This window comes from Rhea pennata, chromosome 6 (assembly GCF_028389875.1).
Source record: "Rhea pennata isolate bPtePen1 chromosome 6, bPtePen1.pri, whole genome shotgun sequence".
Classification (NCBI taxonomy): domain Eukaryota; kingdom Metazoa; phylum Chordata; class Aves; order Rheiformes; family Rheidae; genus Rhea; species Rhea pennata.
In genome coordinates, this window is record NC_084668.1 from 37,233,852 (window position 1) to 37,253,591 (window position 19,740).

Below are 19,740 nucleotides of genomic sequence, written 5' to 3' on the forward strand. Positions count from 1 at the left end.
TATTTCTATTGCTGGGATACTTCTGAGTACCCCATCTATGCTCTTATTTTTGTACAGGCTGCACTTACTTGACGCGATCTTGACTGTAATGATGGCTTCGCCATCAGTCTTACCGGGGGGAAGGGGGAAGCATGTATTTATCATTGTTTTTTCTTTCCTAATTCAGTTGTCAGGGTTAGGTCTTTCCTTTTTCTTTTTCTTTTTTTAAAAAAACTGTTCATCTTTAAAGTCATCAAACTTGTTACATTTTTACCTTGTATACAGCACTAAGGAAAAGCATTCAATCTGTAGGATGAATGTAGTGACATATGCTGACACAGACGGGCTGGTCTGCAGTGTCCAAGTGCCTTCAACATTGGCCTGTGGGGCTGGCAGCAAACCAGCTCCTGCAGGTTCTAAATGCACATATTCCTCCAAGACCAGCCTTCCCACCTGCCCCCCGTTTCCAAGTGTGCAACACGGAGAGACTCATGTGATTCTAAGTGATGTCAATATTCACTGCACATTTCTTTCTCTTGATAGTCCTGTACTTGCATGTGCAGGGTAACTGTAGCACTGGGCAGCAATCTGGCAAAGTACACAGTTAACTTTAAGTACCTGGAGTTTCACTGAAGTCAGTATTGCTGCTTACTGTCTAATGGGCTGCTGGTTTGTGGCTTTGGACGACTCTGTTCCGAATATGGTACCCAGCTGGAGAGGGGGTGCCTGGCAATGTCATCTGCGTGTTTTTTGGCAGAGCTGGTAGTGTGTGTGTGTGTGTGTTTTTTTTTTTTCTTTTTTTTGGGGGGGGGGGTGTTTTAAGAAGTTTGGTGTTCTTGTGATGTCTCCCAAATGCCTCAGAATACAATTCATGGAATTGGTATTGATTTTTATAGAGTCTAAAAATTGCAGGAGTACCCAGTTCACAGGGGTATATTTCTAAGATACTGAGTGGAGATATCTGGGGGGGGGGGAGGGGACAGATCTTCATCAGTCCTTGTCCCCCAGCACTTCACACCTCCTTTTGCCATGTTATTCTCATTCCTCTGAGTCCTATTCACTACTTCTCTTCTGACAGATTGTCTCCTAGCAGCTAGATACATAAGGTAGATCGGGCTAGTGCTCTACTAGGAGAGGAAATGGAGAAGATGTCTTCCAAAGATTTATGACAGGGATAGTTAATTCCTTTTAGAGCTTTTGTTTTCAGGCTCTTTAAAAAATCAGACGTATGCGTATTGCATCAGTTAGTCAAATCATCTTTGCAGTCCTGCAAAGTATACAATCAATGCAACATATAAATGTCACCCGGGATTCTGCTGTGAGCACCTGACTCCAGGAAACAGGCCTCTATCTTCAGTCCTGCGGTGTTTACAGCTTAATATAGGCCTACAAAGAACCTGTCTACAGCAAAGCAGAATGTTGTCAACACTTACTGTTGAGTCACCAGCAGAAGGATTACTTTGAGACCAAGCCAGAAATTGCAGATTCTCTGTATATAAAATGGCCTGGGTTTAGACTTTTGTTTGAGGGGAGAGGAGTTTAGAAGAAGTGTAATCTAATGTTTCTTGATAGTTTCTATGTAGGGATGGTAGTATTTTTAGGTTTAAAAAAAAAAAAACTTGGGCATGTTATTGCAATAAGATTGGCTCTGAAGAAAGATATAATCCCTTGGAAAGATCTCTAATTTCTGGAATCTCTGGAGTCTCATTTTTTTTTTTCAGGCTTACCACAGACATTTTGCTTTTGCATGCACTAAGTTCAAGCCTGTAGACTACCATACCTCAGAAATTCCATACCAGAAACCGTCAGGAAATGACAGCACCTTCAGCATAGTGAAGGCTGAAATGTTATCCTGTTCTCCAGCACACTTTGGCAAAGAGAATTTCCATAACAGTAGCTTCTACTTGCATAAGTGTCAATTTAATTGGATTAAATGATTGGTTAATTTAGCTGTCCTGTCTACTTGATGTGCAAGTGTAAATAGTTCCTTAATATATGTTATTAGTATCTGAGCAGCAGATGATCGAGTAGTCTGTTGCTGGCTAGACAAATTATTCACTCAACACTGCTTCCTCAAGGGTTATCTTCAGACATGGTTCAAGAAAGCAACCTTATCCAAGAAAATGCTTAACAGAGTGTGTGCTGAGCTCTCTAGGAGCATGAAATCTAAGTTTCCACTTAAATGCCATCAGTAACACTTTCCTTCATCATGGCCTGAGTCCCAAAGGGTCAGTTTCAGTGTCCCTGTAAACTCGAGCAGACACAGCTGTGTGAACATCCTAGTGATTTCTGCAGATGGCAGAAGAGCAGGACAGCTCTTAGTGAGTGGCCAGATTCCAGGCCTGGTAGTGGAGCTCTAGGGTCTTTTGGGGTGGATAAGCTTGTGTGCCAGGATAGAACTGGCTTCTAGCTATCAAAGAAAAGCTTGTGGTATCAAGTGTGACCCCTTTAGAACAGTTGGGCGTACAAACCTGATGCATCCTCCTTGAGCAGCTCTTTATTCAGAGAGCTGAGACTCTAGGAAGGACTTTAGGGCCCTGAAGATTCACTGTTCACACTTTTACTGTTTCATTTGAAACAGGGTGTCTGTGGTGATCCCACCATGCCAGAAGTCTCGCTATGCCACATACTTTGATGTGGCAGTGCTGCGCTGTCTGCTGCAGCCGCATTGGTCTGAGGAGGGCACGCAGTGGTCACTGATGTACTACCTGCAGAGGCTGAGGCATATGCTACAGGAAAAGCCGGAGAAACCACCTGAGCCAGAAATCGCTCCCTTGCCAAGACCTCGCAGCAGCTCCATGGTAGCTGCTGCACCCTCTCTGGTGAATACCCACAAAACTCAGGTAAGCAGCTGCCATCAATAACTGCAACTGTTGTGCTGGCCCTGGGGAATTGTGGTTGGATGACTAGTAAAAAGCACAGCTTTGGTATTAGTTAAATTGCCTACAGATCAGATACATGCATTGGTTCAGAAAAAGACTCTTATAATAATGAGGGTTTGGAGGCAGAATCTAACTTGGAGCTGATGATTACTGGAAGCTTGTGAGTTGATTTGAGAGAATTCATCTAGAGTGAACTGTGATTTAAAAATCTGTAGTGTGTGAATATCTTAATGTGGTTGTCCGAAAAAATCATACTGCCTTTGCATTGCAGCATAATGCTCAGGACTCCCCAGGCTCTCTTTGGCATAAACTCACAATAGAGAGAAAGGAAATTGTGCTTGGTACAGCACGGGACGTTCCACATGACCAATTTTGATAAAGTCTTGGAGCAGATTTTGCAAGCAGTGACAGTGAGCAAAACCTCTCTGTTATTCTTATAGCTATATTTGCCAGCAAGATTCCAGTGGACAAACTATCCTGTAGGGGTCAAAACTTATTTCCTGTTTTACTGGAAGAGGAAACCTGAACTCCTGAGTTTGATACAGTAAAGGGTTTTGTGTTAGAGCATAATTTTGGTTTGTTTTTTTTTTTATTATTATTATTTTGGGTAGTTGACTTTTGATCCAGGGATAAAAAGAGGATGATGCTACAGCTCCAGTTAATCTTCTCATTGATTTGTGCTACTTCTAGCTTGTAAACTCTTTTCCTGTTGTGGATTTTTAAGAGCAAATTCTGACTTACTAAGTTGGTAGAACTGCTTTACAGAATTTAATAAGGATTCTATCTGTGCTATCCACTTTTTTACAGTTAATGTTGCTGTCAAATGTTTTTACAGACAATTCTCAATTTTTTTTATGTTTTTTCTTAAAATCCTTGCTTTCAGTATTGTAGAGATCTGGCAGTTTTTGAGCTGTCATTTTATAAGGGAGAGAGGTGGAATCTTTTTTCCTGTACAGCTCAGATGCTCACAGACCAGAAAACAAATATAAATAACATAAACACTCTTATTGTTGTTATTTTAAATCTCATGATTTTTTAAGTCTCATGATTTTATAACCATTCACATGATTTTTGTGAAGGCTAGTGGTTACTCATGATCTTAGTCTCTTGCGTGGCAGTACTGTTTAAACTATACTGTATTTTAGTGTCATTTATATAAATCGTTGCTGCTTTCATCCCTGTAAAAGCTTTACATAGCACCATAAAGGCCAGGTGATACAAATTTAGTCTTAATCTACCTTTGCATGGGGATTTTGTAGGATTGCTGTGTGTGTACAGAAAATCCTCTGTAATATTATCTCTTAGAGGAAATGCCAGTTACCGGAACAGTACATTAGAGGATATTGCTATAGAAGTAGTTCACTGTATCCATGCATGTACTGTCACTTTGCCTTTCCTCTGATTAGCTGAATTATTTTGCACATAACATCGTTGCTACTAGTGGAGCAGTGATTGCACACAGCAGCAGCGTAAATGGAATTGTTCCTCATAGGCACTCTTTGCACTAGGATTGTGCTAGTTTTTCTCTGTATAGTGGGAGACTTTTCTCCTTTCACACACTTGGCTGTTTCTTGCTTTTCCAAGTTGTTTCTCTTGCTCTTCACTAACTTTTTTCTGTTAAATCCATTTGGCAATTCTACTAGGTGCTTTTTAGCTGTTAATGTGAGGATTCTGTCCAGGGCGTTCTTTCCTTCAGGGCTAGATTTGATTGCTTTTGGTAACCTCTGTGTCAGTCCTGGGTATTCTTACTGTACTTCATCAAATTGGAATCCTGTTTAAAAAGCTTTCCAATTTATTAAGTAGAGCAGCTGTGATAGAGGACGTGAAAGGATCTTCCATGCAGCAGAAGTTTCAGCTCATTTCTCCCTTCTTTACAACATTGAAGACTGAAAGCTGCACGGCACACAGACGTTTAGGCCCCGTTCCATCCCAACTAACTGTAGGCACTTAACCAAGCTTCTTAAATTAGGACTTTCATCACTCAAGGATCTCTGCTAGTCAGAGGAGAGAGTACCACCTCTGGAGGGCAAGGCAATGTTCCTAAGGTTTGTCGTTTCTTTGTATCAACACAAGGGTTTTTATACTGACTTTACCAACTCATCAATAAGAAACAAAGGATATGCTGGAAACCTGCATCTTCAGTCTAGGACTTAAACTCCTAAGCAGGTATCATTGTTCTTGTTCGGTTTGATGCAAGTAAAATTAATGCTCTTCCAGTAGGAAATCGAGTTCTCAAAAAATACTGGCACTTACTGTTCAGTGGGACAGTTTTAGAGTGGCAGCCAGAGACTGATTAAAGACAAAAATAACTGCATCTAGATCAGATTGGGATGGAGCAGTAGAATTTGTGACAAACTGCAGAGCAACAGGAAGAATGTGGATTTATCAGGTCAACTTCCTGCATCTGCCTAAGTCTCAGCAGAAGTCTCTCACTTCTTGTTGTCTATGTGCCTGAAATCACATTTTAAATATAATCTTGGGATAAATGAGTTTGAATCAACTGTTAAGAGAGCCCAAGAAATATTTTTCATTCATTGCCTAGTGAGTTGAAGAGCAGAGTAGGAGAAGATTCAACGAAGCACACCAACAATCCTTGTTGCAAAGCAAAAGGGGTACTGGATGAAGTGTGAATAAGATCAATGCTGACTTCTGTAGAAAGTGACTTTAATCTGAACGTATTTCAGACCAGGCAACACATGACGAGGGAAATCTTCATTGCACCTGTGTGCAGTGAATTCAGCACAAGGACAGGTCTAAGAAATGAAGCCCTTGGAGGCTCACAAACCTCTGCAGTCTTGCAGCAGAATTGCTGGGGCAAAGAGCCAAAGCTTAAATTAAACATAAGACCAATGCTGCTGTAATGAGTAGGTGCCATGTTAATATAAAGCCAGGAATCTCAAGTGTAAAACTGAGAGTTGAGAGGGTATTAATGAGTAAGTATCTGCAGAGTCACGCAAAAGCAATAGAAAACAGGAAGGAAAAGATCTGCAGTAACAGTCTCAAAACTGTTTTGCTTTCATATCCATCTTATGCATATCATAAATGTCACAGTCTACTGCATGGATGTAGTAGCCACATTTTTAATCAATTTTGAGCAGGAATATTAGCTTAATCTGTTAAAATAGATCATATACCACACTGTAGAGAAAAACTGATTCTGTAATTCATTTTAAGTGTTGTTTGCTGGATACCTACTCTAAGGAGTTTTCAGAGATGGGACCGTGTCTTTGTGTGTTTGTGTAGCGTGTCTCAGTCCTTTTGGTGACTATTAGCCACTTAGTAAAACAGTACTGTAGTAACTAACAGACAAATGTAATGAATCTGGATTAAATTCATATGATCTTTTTTCCAGACAGAAGGAGCTAGAAAGCTTTAAAAGCCAAGAATCGAGTTATGTGAAGTACTGACTGGCCTTGATGTTGAGAATGGCCAGGGCTGAAGCATGATTTCCTGTCTATTGGATTTTGCATATGACTTCTTTCCTGAATCTTTAATTATATTTGCAAAATGGCTTAAAAGCATATATCAACTAACTCAGACTGAAAACAACTGAAAAAGACTCTCTTGTGTGTCTTCTTCATTCTTGCATTGATAAAATAAGTTAGAAGGATTTAAGGGGGTAGTCTTTCACTAGTCTGAAAAGTCTTGGAAGAACATATGGGCTCCAGTATGCCAGTGTTGCAAATACTGCAGTTGATGCTTAACCCTTCTGCTGCAAAGACTATTACTGGCTTCTTCTGGACCTTCATATGCATAAAACTGCATATTCATGTGTATTGCTGAGCTGGGAAACAGTTAGCCTGCATGTAAACCTTCTCTATTAAAGGAGTCACTTCATCTGCCACTCATATGGCTGTCTCTGGATTGAGAAGCAAGAGGGGTTTTAACATGATCCAGTTCTTCAGTACAGCCTTTCTCATGGGAACGCAAGGAAGAACAACCTCTCCATTTGAAACAAGCTGATATTTAGGCAGAAGAAAATTATCCTGAGGGAATTTGTTCAGGTTAGCTGCACAAACGTCTCATGAAAAGCAGCATCAGACCTTTAATGAGAACAGATGGCCAGGAGCTGAGTTTATGCCACCTTCTGTAGCAAAGCCTTTCTTTACATTAGGCAGCTGTAATGTGCCTGGCTCCATGCAGAAGGACTGTAGAGTGCCTTCTACTGAACTGTCAGTAAGTTCCTGTCAAGGTTTCTGCTGTCTTGGGATATTCTGTGCTATAGAGATACCTCACAGGTATGGGAAGAGAACTGTGGTATGGATGAATAATCTGATCCTGGAGCACTGTTATTGCAAGTAAAGTCTTAGGTTTCTTAAGTGGATGAACAAAGCTGAAGGTGACTGTTGCCTCACTCCTGTCTCTCTTCTTTCCCCCAAAACAATCTGTGTGGCAACAACAAAAGTTTGCAACTTTGATAGGAAATCTTGTATTTATGAAACTGTATAATGCAAATATTTTTACAAATGAAGTTTTTCTTGAAGGGACCTTGCTGCTTATTGCAGTTTAATTCCAAAATACATTATTAAAGGAATACATTATTAAAGGTATAGTCTCTTGAATCCTGAACAAAGTACTTCAGAAAGGGTAGCTGTTATGATTGCTTATACATGTAAAACAAGGCCTCAAGAAGATCGTCTGACACCCATGGTCATACCTGGGGTCAGAATCAGAACAGAATTTGAGTCTTTCAGGCTGCTAGACCATGTTGTTGCAACTCCTGTGGCTTTGTGTGACAACACAATGGCCAATATAGTCGGCTTTTTTTTTCTTTTGCATGATGACTAGAATATTTGACAAGGTCCATAACTTTAGAAGCTTCTAAACCATTTCATTTTTCTTTAAATGTAAGAATGAAATTTTATGTGATGAATTGAAGGGTCTTTTCATTTAGAATCCTCTTAGGTTTTGCAATTAGCTCTGTTTTTAAGTTGATTATCCTTTGTTTCTCCTTGTGCTTGTTGTGCTCTGTTGGGAGCTGCAGGACCTTACAATGAAATGTAATGAGGAGGAAAAATCACTAAGCACTGAGGCATTTTCTAAGATTTCGCTGACCAACTTGCGTAGGCCAGCAGTTCCAGATCTTTCCACTGACCTGGGCATGAACATTTTCAAAAAGGTGAGTGGAAGAAAATTGTACTTTGATTTATCTATGATTCGGTACCTATGTATCTTGATAAGTAGCAGCTGAAATTCTACGTGGACTATGCATTTATGCTGTATGAGAGACTTGCCTCTCTTTTTATTTAAAGTAATTTTGTCTGTCATAACAGTGGCTTTTTTTATACATTTTCCAACCACAATACTTAAATCTTTACACAGGTAACTCTCCTGTTGAGACTAAGCTGAGGGAGGGTACTCAAACAGTGCTGTTTAACACCCAGTTTAAGTGCTGTTACTCACTGTAGTCCAGCTAGGTTAGTGAACTTTTTCTGATGCTTTTATCTCGTGCAGATCTGGGTTTGCAGCCATCCCAAGATACTTAGCACAGTTTTGTGGACTGTATGAATCTAGTTAATCTTAGAAGGTCATAAAATTATATGAAGGCATCTATACCCTCCTGAGGCATGAGTTCCTTAAAATGCATGTATGGTCGCAGAGCACAGATAGCCTTCCATCTTGGTTATTCACTTTGATAGGAGCTTAGAGTGGAAGGTTACAGTTGGGCTACACACACTTGTCTTTTTCTCTCAAATGCAGTTACATCCCTGAAAGCCTCTACCTGCTCTCATCTATGCTCTTCTTTCTCCTGCAGTTTAAGAGCCGTAAAGAAGACAGAGAGCGTGAACGCAAAGGGTCAATTCCTTTCCACCATACTGGGAAGAAGCGGCAACGAAGGATGGGGGTGCCATTCCTCCTCCATGAGGATCATCTGGATGTCTCACCCACTCGCAGCACCTTCTCCTTTGGCAGTTTCTCTGGAATTGGAGAGGACCGTCGTGGCATTGAAAGGGGAGGATGGCAGACCACTATATTAGGTGAGACATTGTTATTTCTGCCCAGGTTCTGTGCCGTTTGTGCTCAGAGAATAGCAGAGGCTCTTTTTTTCTCCATCAGTCCTATTGCCAGCTTATGTCTTTAGTTCTCTTTGCAGCATTGCACACCTGTTTGCAGAAATGGCAACTGTGCTGACAGTAGGCCTTGAATGACTTGCATTTTTAGCTCACTTTTTCTTTGAAAAACTACCATCTTTGCTGAGGAAAAAAAGCTATTGGAGCAACCTGTTGTCATCACTGTACCACTTGAATGCACTTTCCCTGAGTAGTTGCAGGCACTGGATAACTGCAGCCTAAAATTGATTCAAGTAATGGTTGCATCCTCTTCTAAGAAGAAATCTCTGGAGAGGCAGCAATATGGTCATTAGGACTATGGCAAAAAATATTCGCAGTTTTCCTTGAGTGAATGTTGGATACAAAATAAATGTGGCATTGCCTCAGATAGTGCTAAGACGCAGTGTTTAAATCTAAATATTGCCTCCGTCAGGCTTCTGAGCTCACTGAGCAACATCTAGGCATTGTTTCTGTTTCACTGACTTACTCTTAAGGACATAAATTTTGGATATGGTAAGCAGCAAAATGATGGTCTAATGCTATGGTGGAGCCTTCTCATGTCCACTTGTTTAGATGGCATCCTTCTGCTAAGCTCTTCATTGTGAAGACATGTTCCTCTTTGGGACACATGACAATGAGCTTATCCAAGTGAATTCTTAGTTTCACGCTCACTTTTTTTCCAACGGCTAATATATAGACATTCACATTTTTGTTTAAGAATAGCAGACTTAGCTTCCAAAACGGTCCTTACCATGTCGTCAACATCCAAAGAAGTTTGTTAAATTTTGATCTCCAGGGTTTCATCTGCTTGTCCTGGCTTAATTTCCATTTTTTTTCCTCTGACAGTTCAGTGAAGTCATGTAGTTCAGATCTGATGGTCAACATATCCTTCACAGTTCAGAGACAGTACCCCTCTTTCATCACAGTCTTCTAATATGTAACTTACTATATTCCTGAAGAGCTTCCTTTGCTTCAGCAAACCTCATCCCAATATACCTATTGTCTTTGGAAAAGGGGAGCAAAAACCAAATTCCCATAATTCGCCACAAAGCGGGGAGTTTTTCAGCATTGACCAGTCTCATTTTCCCATACCTGTTGGTGGGTGATGGAAGGAATGGGTCTGTGTCAGCTAAATCGGCATGTGCTGAGGCAAAGAGCCTTGTGGAGAGTTTGTACAGTCGGTCTTTATGTTGATGAGCCCCTATGAGCCATCCCACTAGAGTCTGTTTGGATCTACTTCACAGGGTCCTGGAAGGCCTTGATCTTAGTTGACTCAAATGCTTCAATTTCTAACATCAGGTCCTGTCTCTGGCCTCTAAGCACCTCTCAGATGTGTAAGCCAAGTATCTGTTTCTTGACTTCACTCTAGGAAAGTTTACCAGACGGGGGAGCTCTGACACAGCAACGGAGATGGAAAGTCTCAGTGCTCGGCATTCACATTCTCACCACACCCTGGTCACTGAACTGCCAGACCACTCAAACAGCCATGGAGAGAACACAGTCAAAGAAGGTGAGCTTAACCCAGTAAGAAAGAAACATTTTGCTGGAGCTCGAACTCCAAGAAGCTGAGAAAGTGTTGCTGTTTCCATATGTTAGTATCTGACTAATCTGCATTTTTTGCTTGTGTCGTTTTTTATTTTTTTCCTGTATCTCTTGAATTCTTTTTCTTCCATGTAGAAATATCTTCTGAGCCTTTCTTCTTTATCTCATACAGTTTGTTGAAAAAATTGGCAGCCATCAGCTGGGAGAATTACAGGTTTTTTTGCCTTACCACACACAACACGGCACAGAAGTTAAGGCAGACTCTTAATGAAGGCAATTTTAGTAATTTCATGGGAAGTCTTGTGGTATTTAAAGTCCCTTGTCCGTCCCTGGCTGCTGGGCTGTGCTCAGAATCCCACTTTTGTCTTAATTTCCCTGGTTCCCAATAGAGGCCTTGTTTTGAAATTTACTTGAAACTCTGAAGTGTTCCTGAGGCCCTTCTGTTTTAGAGCCCTCTGCAGAAATGGCGATGCCAGTGTGATTACAGTGGGAGAGCCCCCAGTGGGGTGAAGTGTGCTTCAGGCTTCAGACAGAAGTTTTTCTGTTGGCCTGGCAGCTCTACCTTTGTGAAACAACATTAGCCAAGATGGGGAAAGCTCTCTTCTGTCAGCAGAGCTGTTTGTACCAAGGGCTTTGCTGGCACTGCTCTACTGCTTATACAGAATGGATTTGTTTTCTCCCATGTGGATAGTGCTACTGGCAATACATGATCGTTAAGATGAGGCCGCACTTGTGGTATGGCCCAAGTGCAACCTTAAAACTCAGATAGAGAGCAGGCATCATAAACCCCATTGAGCAGGGCACTGTTGTCTGACAGTTTGCACAGAGACAGACTTATCTAGGAGGTTACAGATGCACTTGCATAATATGTGCCAGAATCTTGGGAGCTCCCAAAGATCTGCTTTTTTAGCACAGAAAATCTGAGTAGCCTGAGAGGACCGATTTGCATCAGCTGTAATCAGCACAGGCACATCTCTTTCATTTCTGACTGCCAGGCAAAGCTCTTCTCTGGGATCAGCTCTGCAGAGTGTCGTCTTGACCTGCGTTTTTTCTGTAGGACAGCAATCCCATTCACTATACCAGCTTCCTTGCCAAATATTTTTTAGAAGCTAGCCACAGTCAATGCGTGCCTCTCTAATTGGTCCCCCAGGTGCAATTGTACTGCAAATATATGAATATTAGACCAAATTATACTATTGTCAGTGATGCTCTATGGCTTTGAAGGAATGCTTCTGTAATCAGAGAATAAATACAAATATTATGTATTTCTTGTTTTGTGTGGCCAATTATATCCAAGCATCCTGTTCATTCATAATTCTTCATCTGTTTACTTTCCCTGGCCAGAAGAAACTTGTTAATAAGTTCATTTCTTCTGGCTGATACACTGAAAAACAGAGCTGAAACAGCAGTTATATCCATGTGCGTGCTTAAGAGGAGTCATGGGCATGCATGAGTAGGCATGCATGAGTGTAAATGAAGGGTCCTCAGTCCTCTTTCCCTACCTCTGTGAGTCCCAACCAGAGGTCAGCTCTACCAGTGAACTTCTTTATGAAATAAAGATGGAGCACAGGAGACATTACTTTATGCAGATTTTGAATGTAGGTTTTCATTAACTTTTTCAAAACTAACTAGCCAAAATCCCAGCAAAACAAAAAAGAGCTACTCTCGGATAATTGTCAAACTTGCTGTCTCAGGAACAAAATTTCCTAATTCCGTGTTTTCTTTATCATCATCTTTATCATGCAAGCATTGCTAATTGTCATTAAAAAGTTACACTTGCCAAGAAATAATCCTGTGATCTCATATTAGGTGCAGCAGGTACTTCCTGGCCTGATTGTTGCCTGATTTGTAGCTTAGTTCCAGTTAGGGCCATTAACCTTAGGACTTTTCTCTTAATAAATAGTACTAGTTCAGTGCTGGCAGGGCTGCACAGGCTGTGAGGGAGTATAGTCACCACTCTGGTTGTATTGTGCTAGTAAAAACTTGCCAAAGTCTATCATTAGGTCAGTGCTTGAAGATTCTCATTAAGCTTACATTATTTTGTTCATCGTAACACATTATATAGTCTTCAGTATAGGTTCTTTGTTATTCCATGGTACTGTCTGGCAGAAAGTGATCTAATCAACACTATAGGGTACCTTGGAGGCATAGGGTCTGTTAACACTACAGTGTGTGTGTGTAGACCTACTTATGAAGTTGTAATACTATGGTGAATACCTGATTAAATTAACCTGGTACAAAATGCTCTCACTAGCTGTGCTAACCAGTTTAAGCTTGGCCATATCCTGAGAACCCTTCTCTGAATGCTGTGAACTGAGACTATGTTGCCTTTCTCATCATTCAGCTTTGCATTCTGGAGGTGTTTTAGACTGTCACAGGTAGTGTTAGGAGCACATGGCTCTTCGGGCCCCCTCCCCCCCCCCCCCAAAAAAAAAAAAAAAAAAAAAAAAAAAAAAAAAAAACCAATGTGACAAATTCTTTCACACTGGTATGACCTAGAAAGCTGATCTGAATTGCTGCTACTGTTATCCTACCTTCACGCCTACATCTAGCTGCAGAGTTCCCCTTTCCCTTGCTGCTTATGAGACCAGACGTTGGAGCAGTACGGGGAGCTGAGCTAACCAAAAGCTCATTGCCCTTTTGGTAGGTGGATTTAAGCTGGTTGAGCTGCCTGATCTCCATAACGGCATCTCTGACTGAGAGGCCATGGAACTGATATACCATGAAACTGAACTGTTAGAGCAACCTTGGAGTGGTTGTAACTTGTAGTGGTGACCAAGAGTAATATTTTAAAGAAAGAAATGTATCTGTACTTTTGTTCCTGTACCTACAGCAAGAATTAGGAACCTGTCATGTCTTTCTGCATTGCAAGCTGCATTTTGAGCTGCTCACCTGTTGCAAGTAAGTACAGCCTCAGTCTGTCTTTTGATAACCCTAGAGAAGGAAATTCACAGGTAGCGGTTTTCCTCCCTACAGTGCGATCCCAGATCTCCACAATCACGGTGGCCACCTTCAACACTACCTTGGCCTCATTCAACGTGGGGTACGCTGATTTCTTCAGTGAGCACATGAGGAAACTTTGCAACCAAGTGCCCATCCCAGAGATGCCTCATGAGCCACTGGCATGTACCAACCTCCCACGGAGCCTGACAGACTCCTGCATCAATTACAGTTGCTTGGAGGATACAGATCACATTGATGGAACCAACAACTTTGTCCACAAGAACGGCATGCTGGATCTCTCGGTAATTGGCAAGGAGCGAGAAAAGCCGGGTCCCTCTTCTGTCAATATAGCTGTACCACTGGGATCAGGGTTTTGACGGGCTTTTCCTCTACCTCTTTATATGACTTCTCTCAGCAATACGTAAAGGTCAGTCAGATAAATTTGTGCATATTGTAAAAGTCTCTTCTGAGATAGTGCAACTCCAATTACTCCTCACAAGGAGGAGTGCATGGGCATGTGGAATGCACACATCAAGCCTTCGAGTGCTGTTATTTAATGGTTGTGCTCCTGGGGCATGCACTAAGTTCCCTTTAAAAGAGCATAAAACTGAACACCACCTTTCTTCTAATGGCACCTTAAAACTCACCTTTGCTGCATTCCCCCTAATGACTTGACAGCTCCTGGTGCACTGAAGCAGTGTTCTTAGGTTCACAGATGTCATCTCATGGTTTCCTTTTTTGCCTGACTGTGCCCAGCCTGTGGTCTCTTGTCTTACACTTGGATTGTAGGCTTTTGGGGTTGAGGGTTGGATCTTCTTCATTCTGAGTTTGTACAGTGCCTGCTATAATGAGTTTCTGGTCTGAGACTGAAATTTCCAGGCACTAAGTAGCAATAAGAGAAAAAATAAGTCTGACTTTGGAATATGATGTTTGAATCTGCCAGGTGGTCCTGAAGGCAGTTTATTTGGTCCTGAACCATGATATTAGCTCCCGGATCTGTGATGTGGCATTGAACATTGTTGAGTGCTTGCTTCAGCTTGGAGTGGTGCCCTGTGTAGAGAAAGTCCGGAGGAAGAGTGAGAATAAAGAAAATGAAGCCCCTGAAAAACGACCAAGTGAAGGATCCTTCCAGCTTAAAGGAGCTGCTTCTGGAGGTTCAACTAGTGGATTTGGGGCTCCCCCAGTCAGTGGAGATGGAGATGGAGGAGAAGGAGGTGGAGAAGGGGGAGGAGGTGGAAGCGATGGAGGAGGTGGAGGAGGAGGAGGGCCCTATGAGAAGAATGACAAAAATCAAGAAAAGGTTTGTCTTCCTTCCCTTTATTAAGTTTCTGTGCATACTGTAGGGTCTCTAAAGACTGAGCGTGTCTGCGTATGCAGAATGGCATATGCAACTGCCCTTCTGTCCATCTTTCTTACTAATCTGCACCAAAATGACAAATTAATTTGGTTTTCTCTGGTGCTCACAGGGGTTCCTCTGAAGAAACACAATTGGGAATTCAGGCACTGCAACTACTACAACAAAGCAGCAGCCACAAGCAGAGTTTGTAGGCATGGACATTTTCAATATCCTGTCAAATGCCTGGAATCCTCAATTGCATTGATATTTTAGGTGTATAGTGCAAATTTAAGTGTAAACAATCTAGTGTGCAAGTACAGGTTTTTTTCTTTGACCATAAATCATAAATTTTTCAATGTTGCTGTGAGAGTTGGCCAAGACAGGCTGCTGCTGACCCCCAAAGTTACTGCAATTCATAGTAGCACAGTACCTTAGACATTTTAAAAATAGACTTGATTTTTCTGCTTAAGCAAACCAGTTCTCTGTTTTTCAGGCAGAGTTTATTTAAAAAGTAGTAAGCATTGAATATTATTAACAGCTTATAAGAGGCTTCCCATTTATAGCATGATTTTTTGAGGGGAATTGAAAGGGAGGAGTCTAGTCCCTAAACTTAATAATAATTGCAGTAGGCGTTTCAAGAGTAATAGCTCAGTAATGAAGTGTTTGAGAAGAGAAATGAGGAGTAATTTGTAAAGAGTGAAATACTAATAAATGCCAGTAGTTGTGCCATGGGTTTCACACCATGTTTTCCTCTGTGATTCTCAGGATGAAGGCACATCTGTCAGCACCCACAGACTGGCACTCACAATGCTGATCAAAATTGTGAAATCCCTGGGTTGTGCCTATGGTTGTGGAGAAGGACACCGAGGGCTCTCTGGAGATCGCCTGAGACACCAGGTATTCCGGGAGAATGTAAGGAAATTAAAGCTCATTATAGTGTCCTCCTTGTACTTCTGACATCAGCTGCCTGAGATCACTGTCTGCCCCCTCTGTAGCTTCCTATATATTGGCAATAGATCTGTTGCTGTTTGTCTCAGCTTGCAGACTGTGGTGCAGCCCAGCTGAAGGAGATTTTCAGCTATCTTCTTCCTTTCCAGACTCCTGGGCTTGTCAGGAGTAAGCCTGAGGTTAGGGTGCTTCTGAGCACTCCAATGGATGGCTTGTCTGGAAGAGACAAATGCATGGGAGCAAAGCCCCTGTGTGAGGAAGTTACAAGTCATTTCTTACGCTGGCAGTACCCCAGTAGAGTAGGCTGTTTACAAGAGGTGCAGCTATTTTGAGTTGCATATCTGAATTCAGAAGTCCAAAGCATAGTTGTGTTCACTTTTCCGTATGGTGATTACAACTGATTGCTGCTGGGCTGCTCCATCAGCTCCTGATAACTGGAGTGCACTGTCTGTGCAGGCATGTTCATGTGCTGAAAGGAAGTAGAACACTCATCCTCTATGGAAGGAGAGTGGAGGTGGTTATATTTTGATTCCTGACATTTTTGATTCTGCCCAAATTAGAGCGGCAGAAAGTGCCCAGGATATAGTCTAGACATCTGACTTCTTCCAGAAGTGTTTTGAGTCTAGGCCTTAAGAATCTTTCTGAAATCAGTCCAGAGCACTGTCAAACTGTGAAAGGTTGTCTTCAGCACATGCTTCTTCGTCGCATTCTGTGCTTGCAGCAGTGGACATTTTTGATGCATGTAATGAGAATTTACACTGTGCCCATCCACAGTGAGAGTGGGAATGGGAGCCAGGTTCTTCTCCATGGCTTTGGTGAGTGTGAGCCATGCAGATGGAGCTATAATTTGGTTTTGGGATCTGAGCTAGCTTGCTCAGAGATGGATCAGCTGCCTCTGTATCATGCAGCATTCTTCTGTTAGCTAGACTTTCGGGTAACGAGGAGACTGCAGTAGTGATGTTGGTTCTGCATTGTGTTGGAGCTGACTCAGCAAAACATCTAGGCCTATGGAAAACATTAAGCATAAATGAATAGGCCTCTTGGAGCCAAAGTTTTTGCAAGATTCATTGAATTGAAGTCTTCATGGGAAGAAATTTTACTACAGTTTTAAGTCTGCTGCTCTTTTCTGTGTGTCTGTCCAGACTGCTTTGCATGCACCATTTGTGTTGACTGCATGCACAAATGCATGTCTGAGTTCACTGAAAGGCTGAGCACCCTTTTGTAGGTAGTGGGAAGGGTTCGTGCTCCCCCCCCAGAGCTGATATTTCGGACTTTCTAATTCCAGCCGACTTGGGTCCCGTTGGTTGGGTACTTTTACAATAAGAAGTTGATGGTTAATAGCTTTTAAATAAAAAGATTGGTTTGCGTAATATAAATTAATCGCTGAGAACAGGTTCATCAAATGGATGAGGTCTGAGCTATAGGCTGAAAATCAGGTGCCTGTGGCTGAGAACCTGTTTCACCAAGGCAGTAAGTCATGAGTGATGTAATATGTTCCTACTTCATTCATATTCAGCGAGATTTTACTTTTGTGGGTAAAGGGGGAGGGGAAAAGGCAATGATACATGGCTAGGAGTAACTTTGGCATACCACCTCCAAACAGTGGCACTCATACTGATGCAGTGTTTCCTTGTGCTGAATTTCTTGTTTGCTTCAGATATGAGTCTGTGTTCTGTTAAAGGACCTGAACCTTCTGACTGCTAAAGGAGGTTACTTTTGTCAACACAGTGGAGCACTGACAAAGCTAGAGCAGAAGAGGGACCCTGAAATACTCCTGTTAACAAAACTTGAACATATACTTTGATGCTATTTGATTCAATGAATGTCATTGCAGGCTCAGAATTGCCTCACAAAGCTGTACAGGCTGGATAAGATGCAGTTCCGGCAGACCATGAGAGATTACGTGAACAGGGATTCTCTGAATAACGTGGTGGATTTTCTGCATGCTTTGCTGGGATTCTGCATGGAGCCAGTCACTGACAGTAAGTATAGCTGGCATCAAAAGCTCTTGGATATTCCTAATTGGTACTGTCAGAAGGAAACTATGCCTTTTTGTCTTCCTTTAAAAAGGAAAAAAAAACCTCTGAATTTCTACCATCAAAATGCAATAGTCAAATCCTCAGCCAGTGGAGGTGATTCCAGTGAAGGAGCTGAAACTCCTCTGATTTGACCACTCGGTGATCTGGCCTAGATAACTGTATCACCTAATGCAACTAAAATTGAAAGCTTCTCTTTTGATTCAATCTACCTGCTGTTTATGGTTTCCCAAAGAAAATGTTTTCCCTCAACTATGCCTCGGGCAAGAACTTTTCTGCTTCGTGACATGACCGGACGCCAGCTGGAATGGCCTGTATAATCTACGTTTTATTCTGAATAGAGATACAATGGAGCATTAAAACCCTCTGCAGTGCCTCAGGTGAGGCAGTAAATAGCAAGAACAGATCATAAACAGGAACATGACCACAATAATGTACATGCCTGCAGTATGAATCTCAGTGTGTGTGTGTGTATATATATGGATATATATTTTTCCTTTTTCTAAATTAGGAAAATGATTCCAGATGCTATTAGAATGACCAAATACTTGCATTTGGTCACTGCACACAGTAGCAGTTACAGTGACCGTTTGCAATATAGGAGTAGCTGCTCCAAAGCAAACAAGTCTGCCTCGTCTGTTGACCTAGCTCAGATCACAGCATTTCAAAGAAAGCATAAAGAGAAACTATGTAGCAGGCTTTTGTGAAGAAGATAGCCCTAGGAAGTTTTGCCAAGTATTCATTGATGATTGACTGGCTTTTGCTTTGAAGCTTGGCAGCCCATGCTCATGAAAGTCTGTCTTCTCACCTAATAAAACTGGGGTGGTTCTTGTTATCCATATAAATGTGTAATTCTTTTTTAAATCATTCTCAGAGCTTGGTCTCTTTGGGCACCTTTTTAGAACAGCATTTTTTGAGTGCAGAAGTTTTTTGTTGTTGTTGTTGTTTTGGGGGTTTGTTTGTTTGTTTGTTTGTTTTAAATGAGCGTTAAGCTTGCCTCTTCTCAGTTTAATCAAGCATCTCTTGTTCTTTAGAAATAGTAAACAGAAAAGGTGGAGGTATTTAGTGTGTTATTTTGTAAGCCTCTAAATGAGAGGTGGATAAAGGGAAGCTGAACTGGTACTGGTCTTTTCCGATCCACTTTCATTCTATAATCATTTCTGAGAAGATTCCATCTTTCTCATTTACTTTGCCCTTCCCTTCTGCTGTATTATTTATGGATTTTAGATGGGGACAGGATTTTAGGTGGAGACTTGCCATGTCTGATGTATCTGAATACCTCAAAGTTTGTCATTGAGCCATCTGTTTTAAATTGCTCTTAACAAGAGGGGCTTGCTTGTGCTTGAATTTTACAGACAGAGCTGGATTTGGGAATAACTTCACCACAGTGGACAACAAGTCTACAGCCCAGAATGTAGAAGGTATTATTGTCAGCGCTATGTTCAAATCATTGATAACTCGCTGTGCTTCCACTACACATGAACTGCACAGCCCAGAAAACCTGGTAAGCACTTGATTTCATGTTTGCAAAGTTGCCTTTTCCCTTGAGTGTCTCCAGTGAGGCTTTACAGTCAAGGCTGAATTCAGTCTAGCGAAATTCTATGGGTAGAACAAACTATGCAGTCATGGATGAAACATGACAAAAATGTCATGCCTTCTTTTCCTTCCTGCCTGGGAGTCTGACATAGCCAGGACAAAGTTACAAACTGTGAATTGTGGTTTCATCTCTATTCAAGTAGCCACTTTGAGAGTTTTTTTTCCGTGAATTTGACCCTTTCCAAATGGATTGGTACTAGGCTGGAATGAGGGACTAATGAAAAGACGACATCCAGCATAAATCAACTTTCATCAAAAAGACTCACATAGTCTGCCACTGGTGGGCCGCATCTTTAACCAAGTAAAGGATATGGCCCAGGAATTGTGGACTATTTGAGTTTCCTAACAGCAACTTGGTAGGTGTTCTCAGGTCTTAGACCTGCGTTCATTTACTAAGCAGCTGGAGCAGAGTAAAATATCGCTGGCCC

General features: G+C 41.6%; 1 protein-coding gene across 3 annotated transcripts in view; it reads left to right on the top strand.

Annotated features, from left to right (window-relative positions):
• The window catches only part of UNC80 (unc-80 homolog, NALCN channel complex subunit), a 134,680-nt gene that overhangs the window by 16,385 nt on the left and 98,555 nt on the right, over positions 1 to 19,740 (top strand). For 2 of the 3 annotated variants that reach the window (XM_062578655.1, XM_062578654.1), the window contains exons 8-16: positions 2,561 to 2,822; positions 7,846 to 7,980; positions 8,617 to 8,839; positions 10,281 to 10,421; positions 13,430 to 13,698; positions 14,340 to 14,696; positions 15,498 to 15,644; positions 17,515 to 17,662; positions 19,072 to 19,220. In XM_062578655.1, coding sequence (XP_062434639.1) covers positions 2,561 to 2,822; positions 7,846 to 7,980; positions 8,617 to 8,839; positions 10,281 to 10,421; positions 13,430 to 13,698; positions 14,340 to 14,696; positions 15,498 to 15,644; positions 17,515 to 17,662; positions 19,072 to 19,220 — 1,831 coding nt within the window. The remainder of the gene's footprint in view (positions 1 to 2,560; positions 2,823 to 7,845; positions 7,981 to 8,616; positions 8,840 to 10,280; positions 10,422 to 13,429; positions 13,699 to 14,339; positions 14,697 to 15,497; positions 15,645 to 17,514; positions 17,663 to 19,071; positions 19,221 to 19,740) is intronic. The other variant, XM_062578656.1, reaches the window with a different exon arrangement.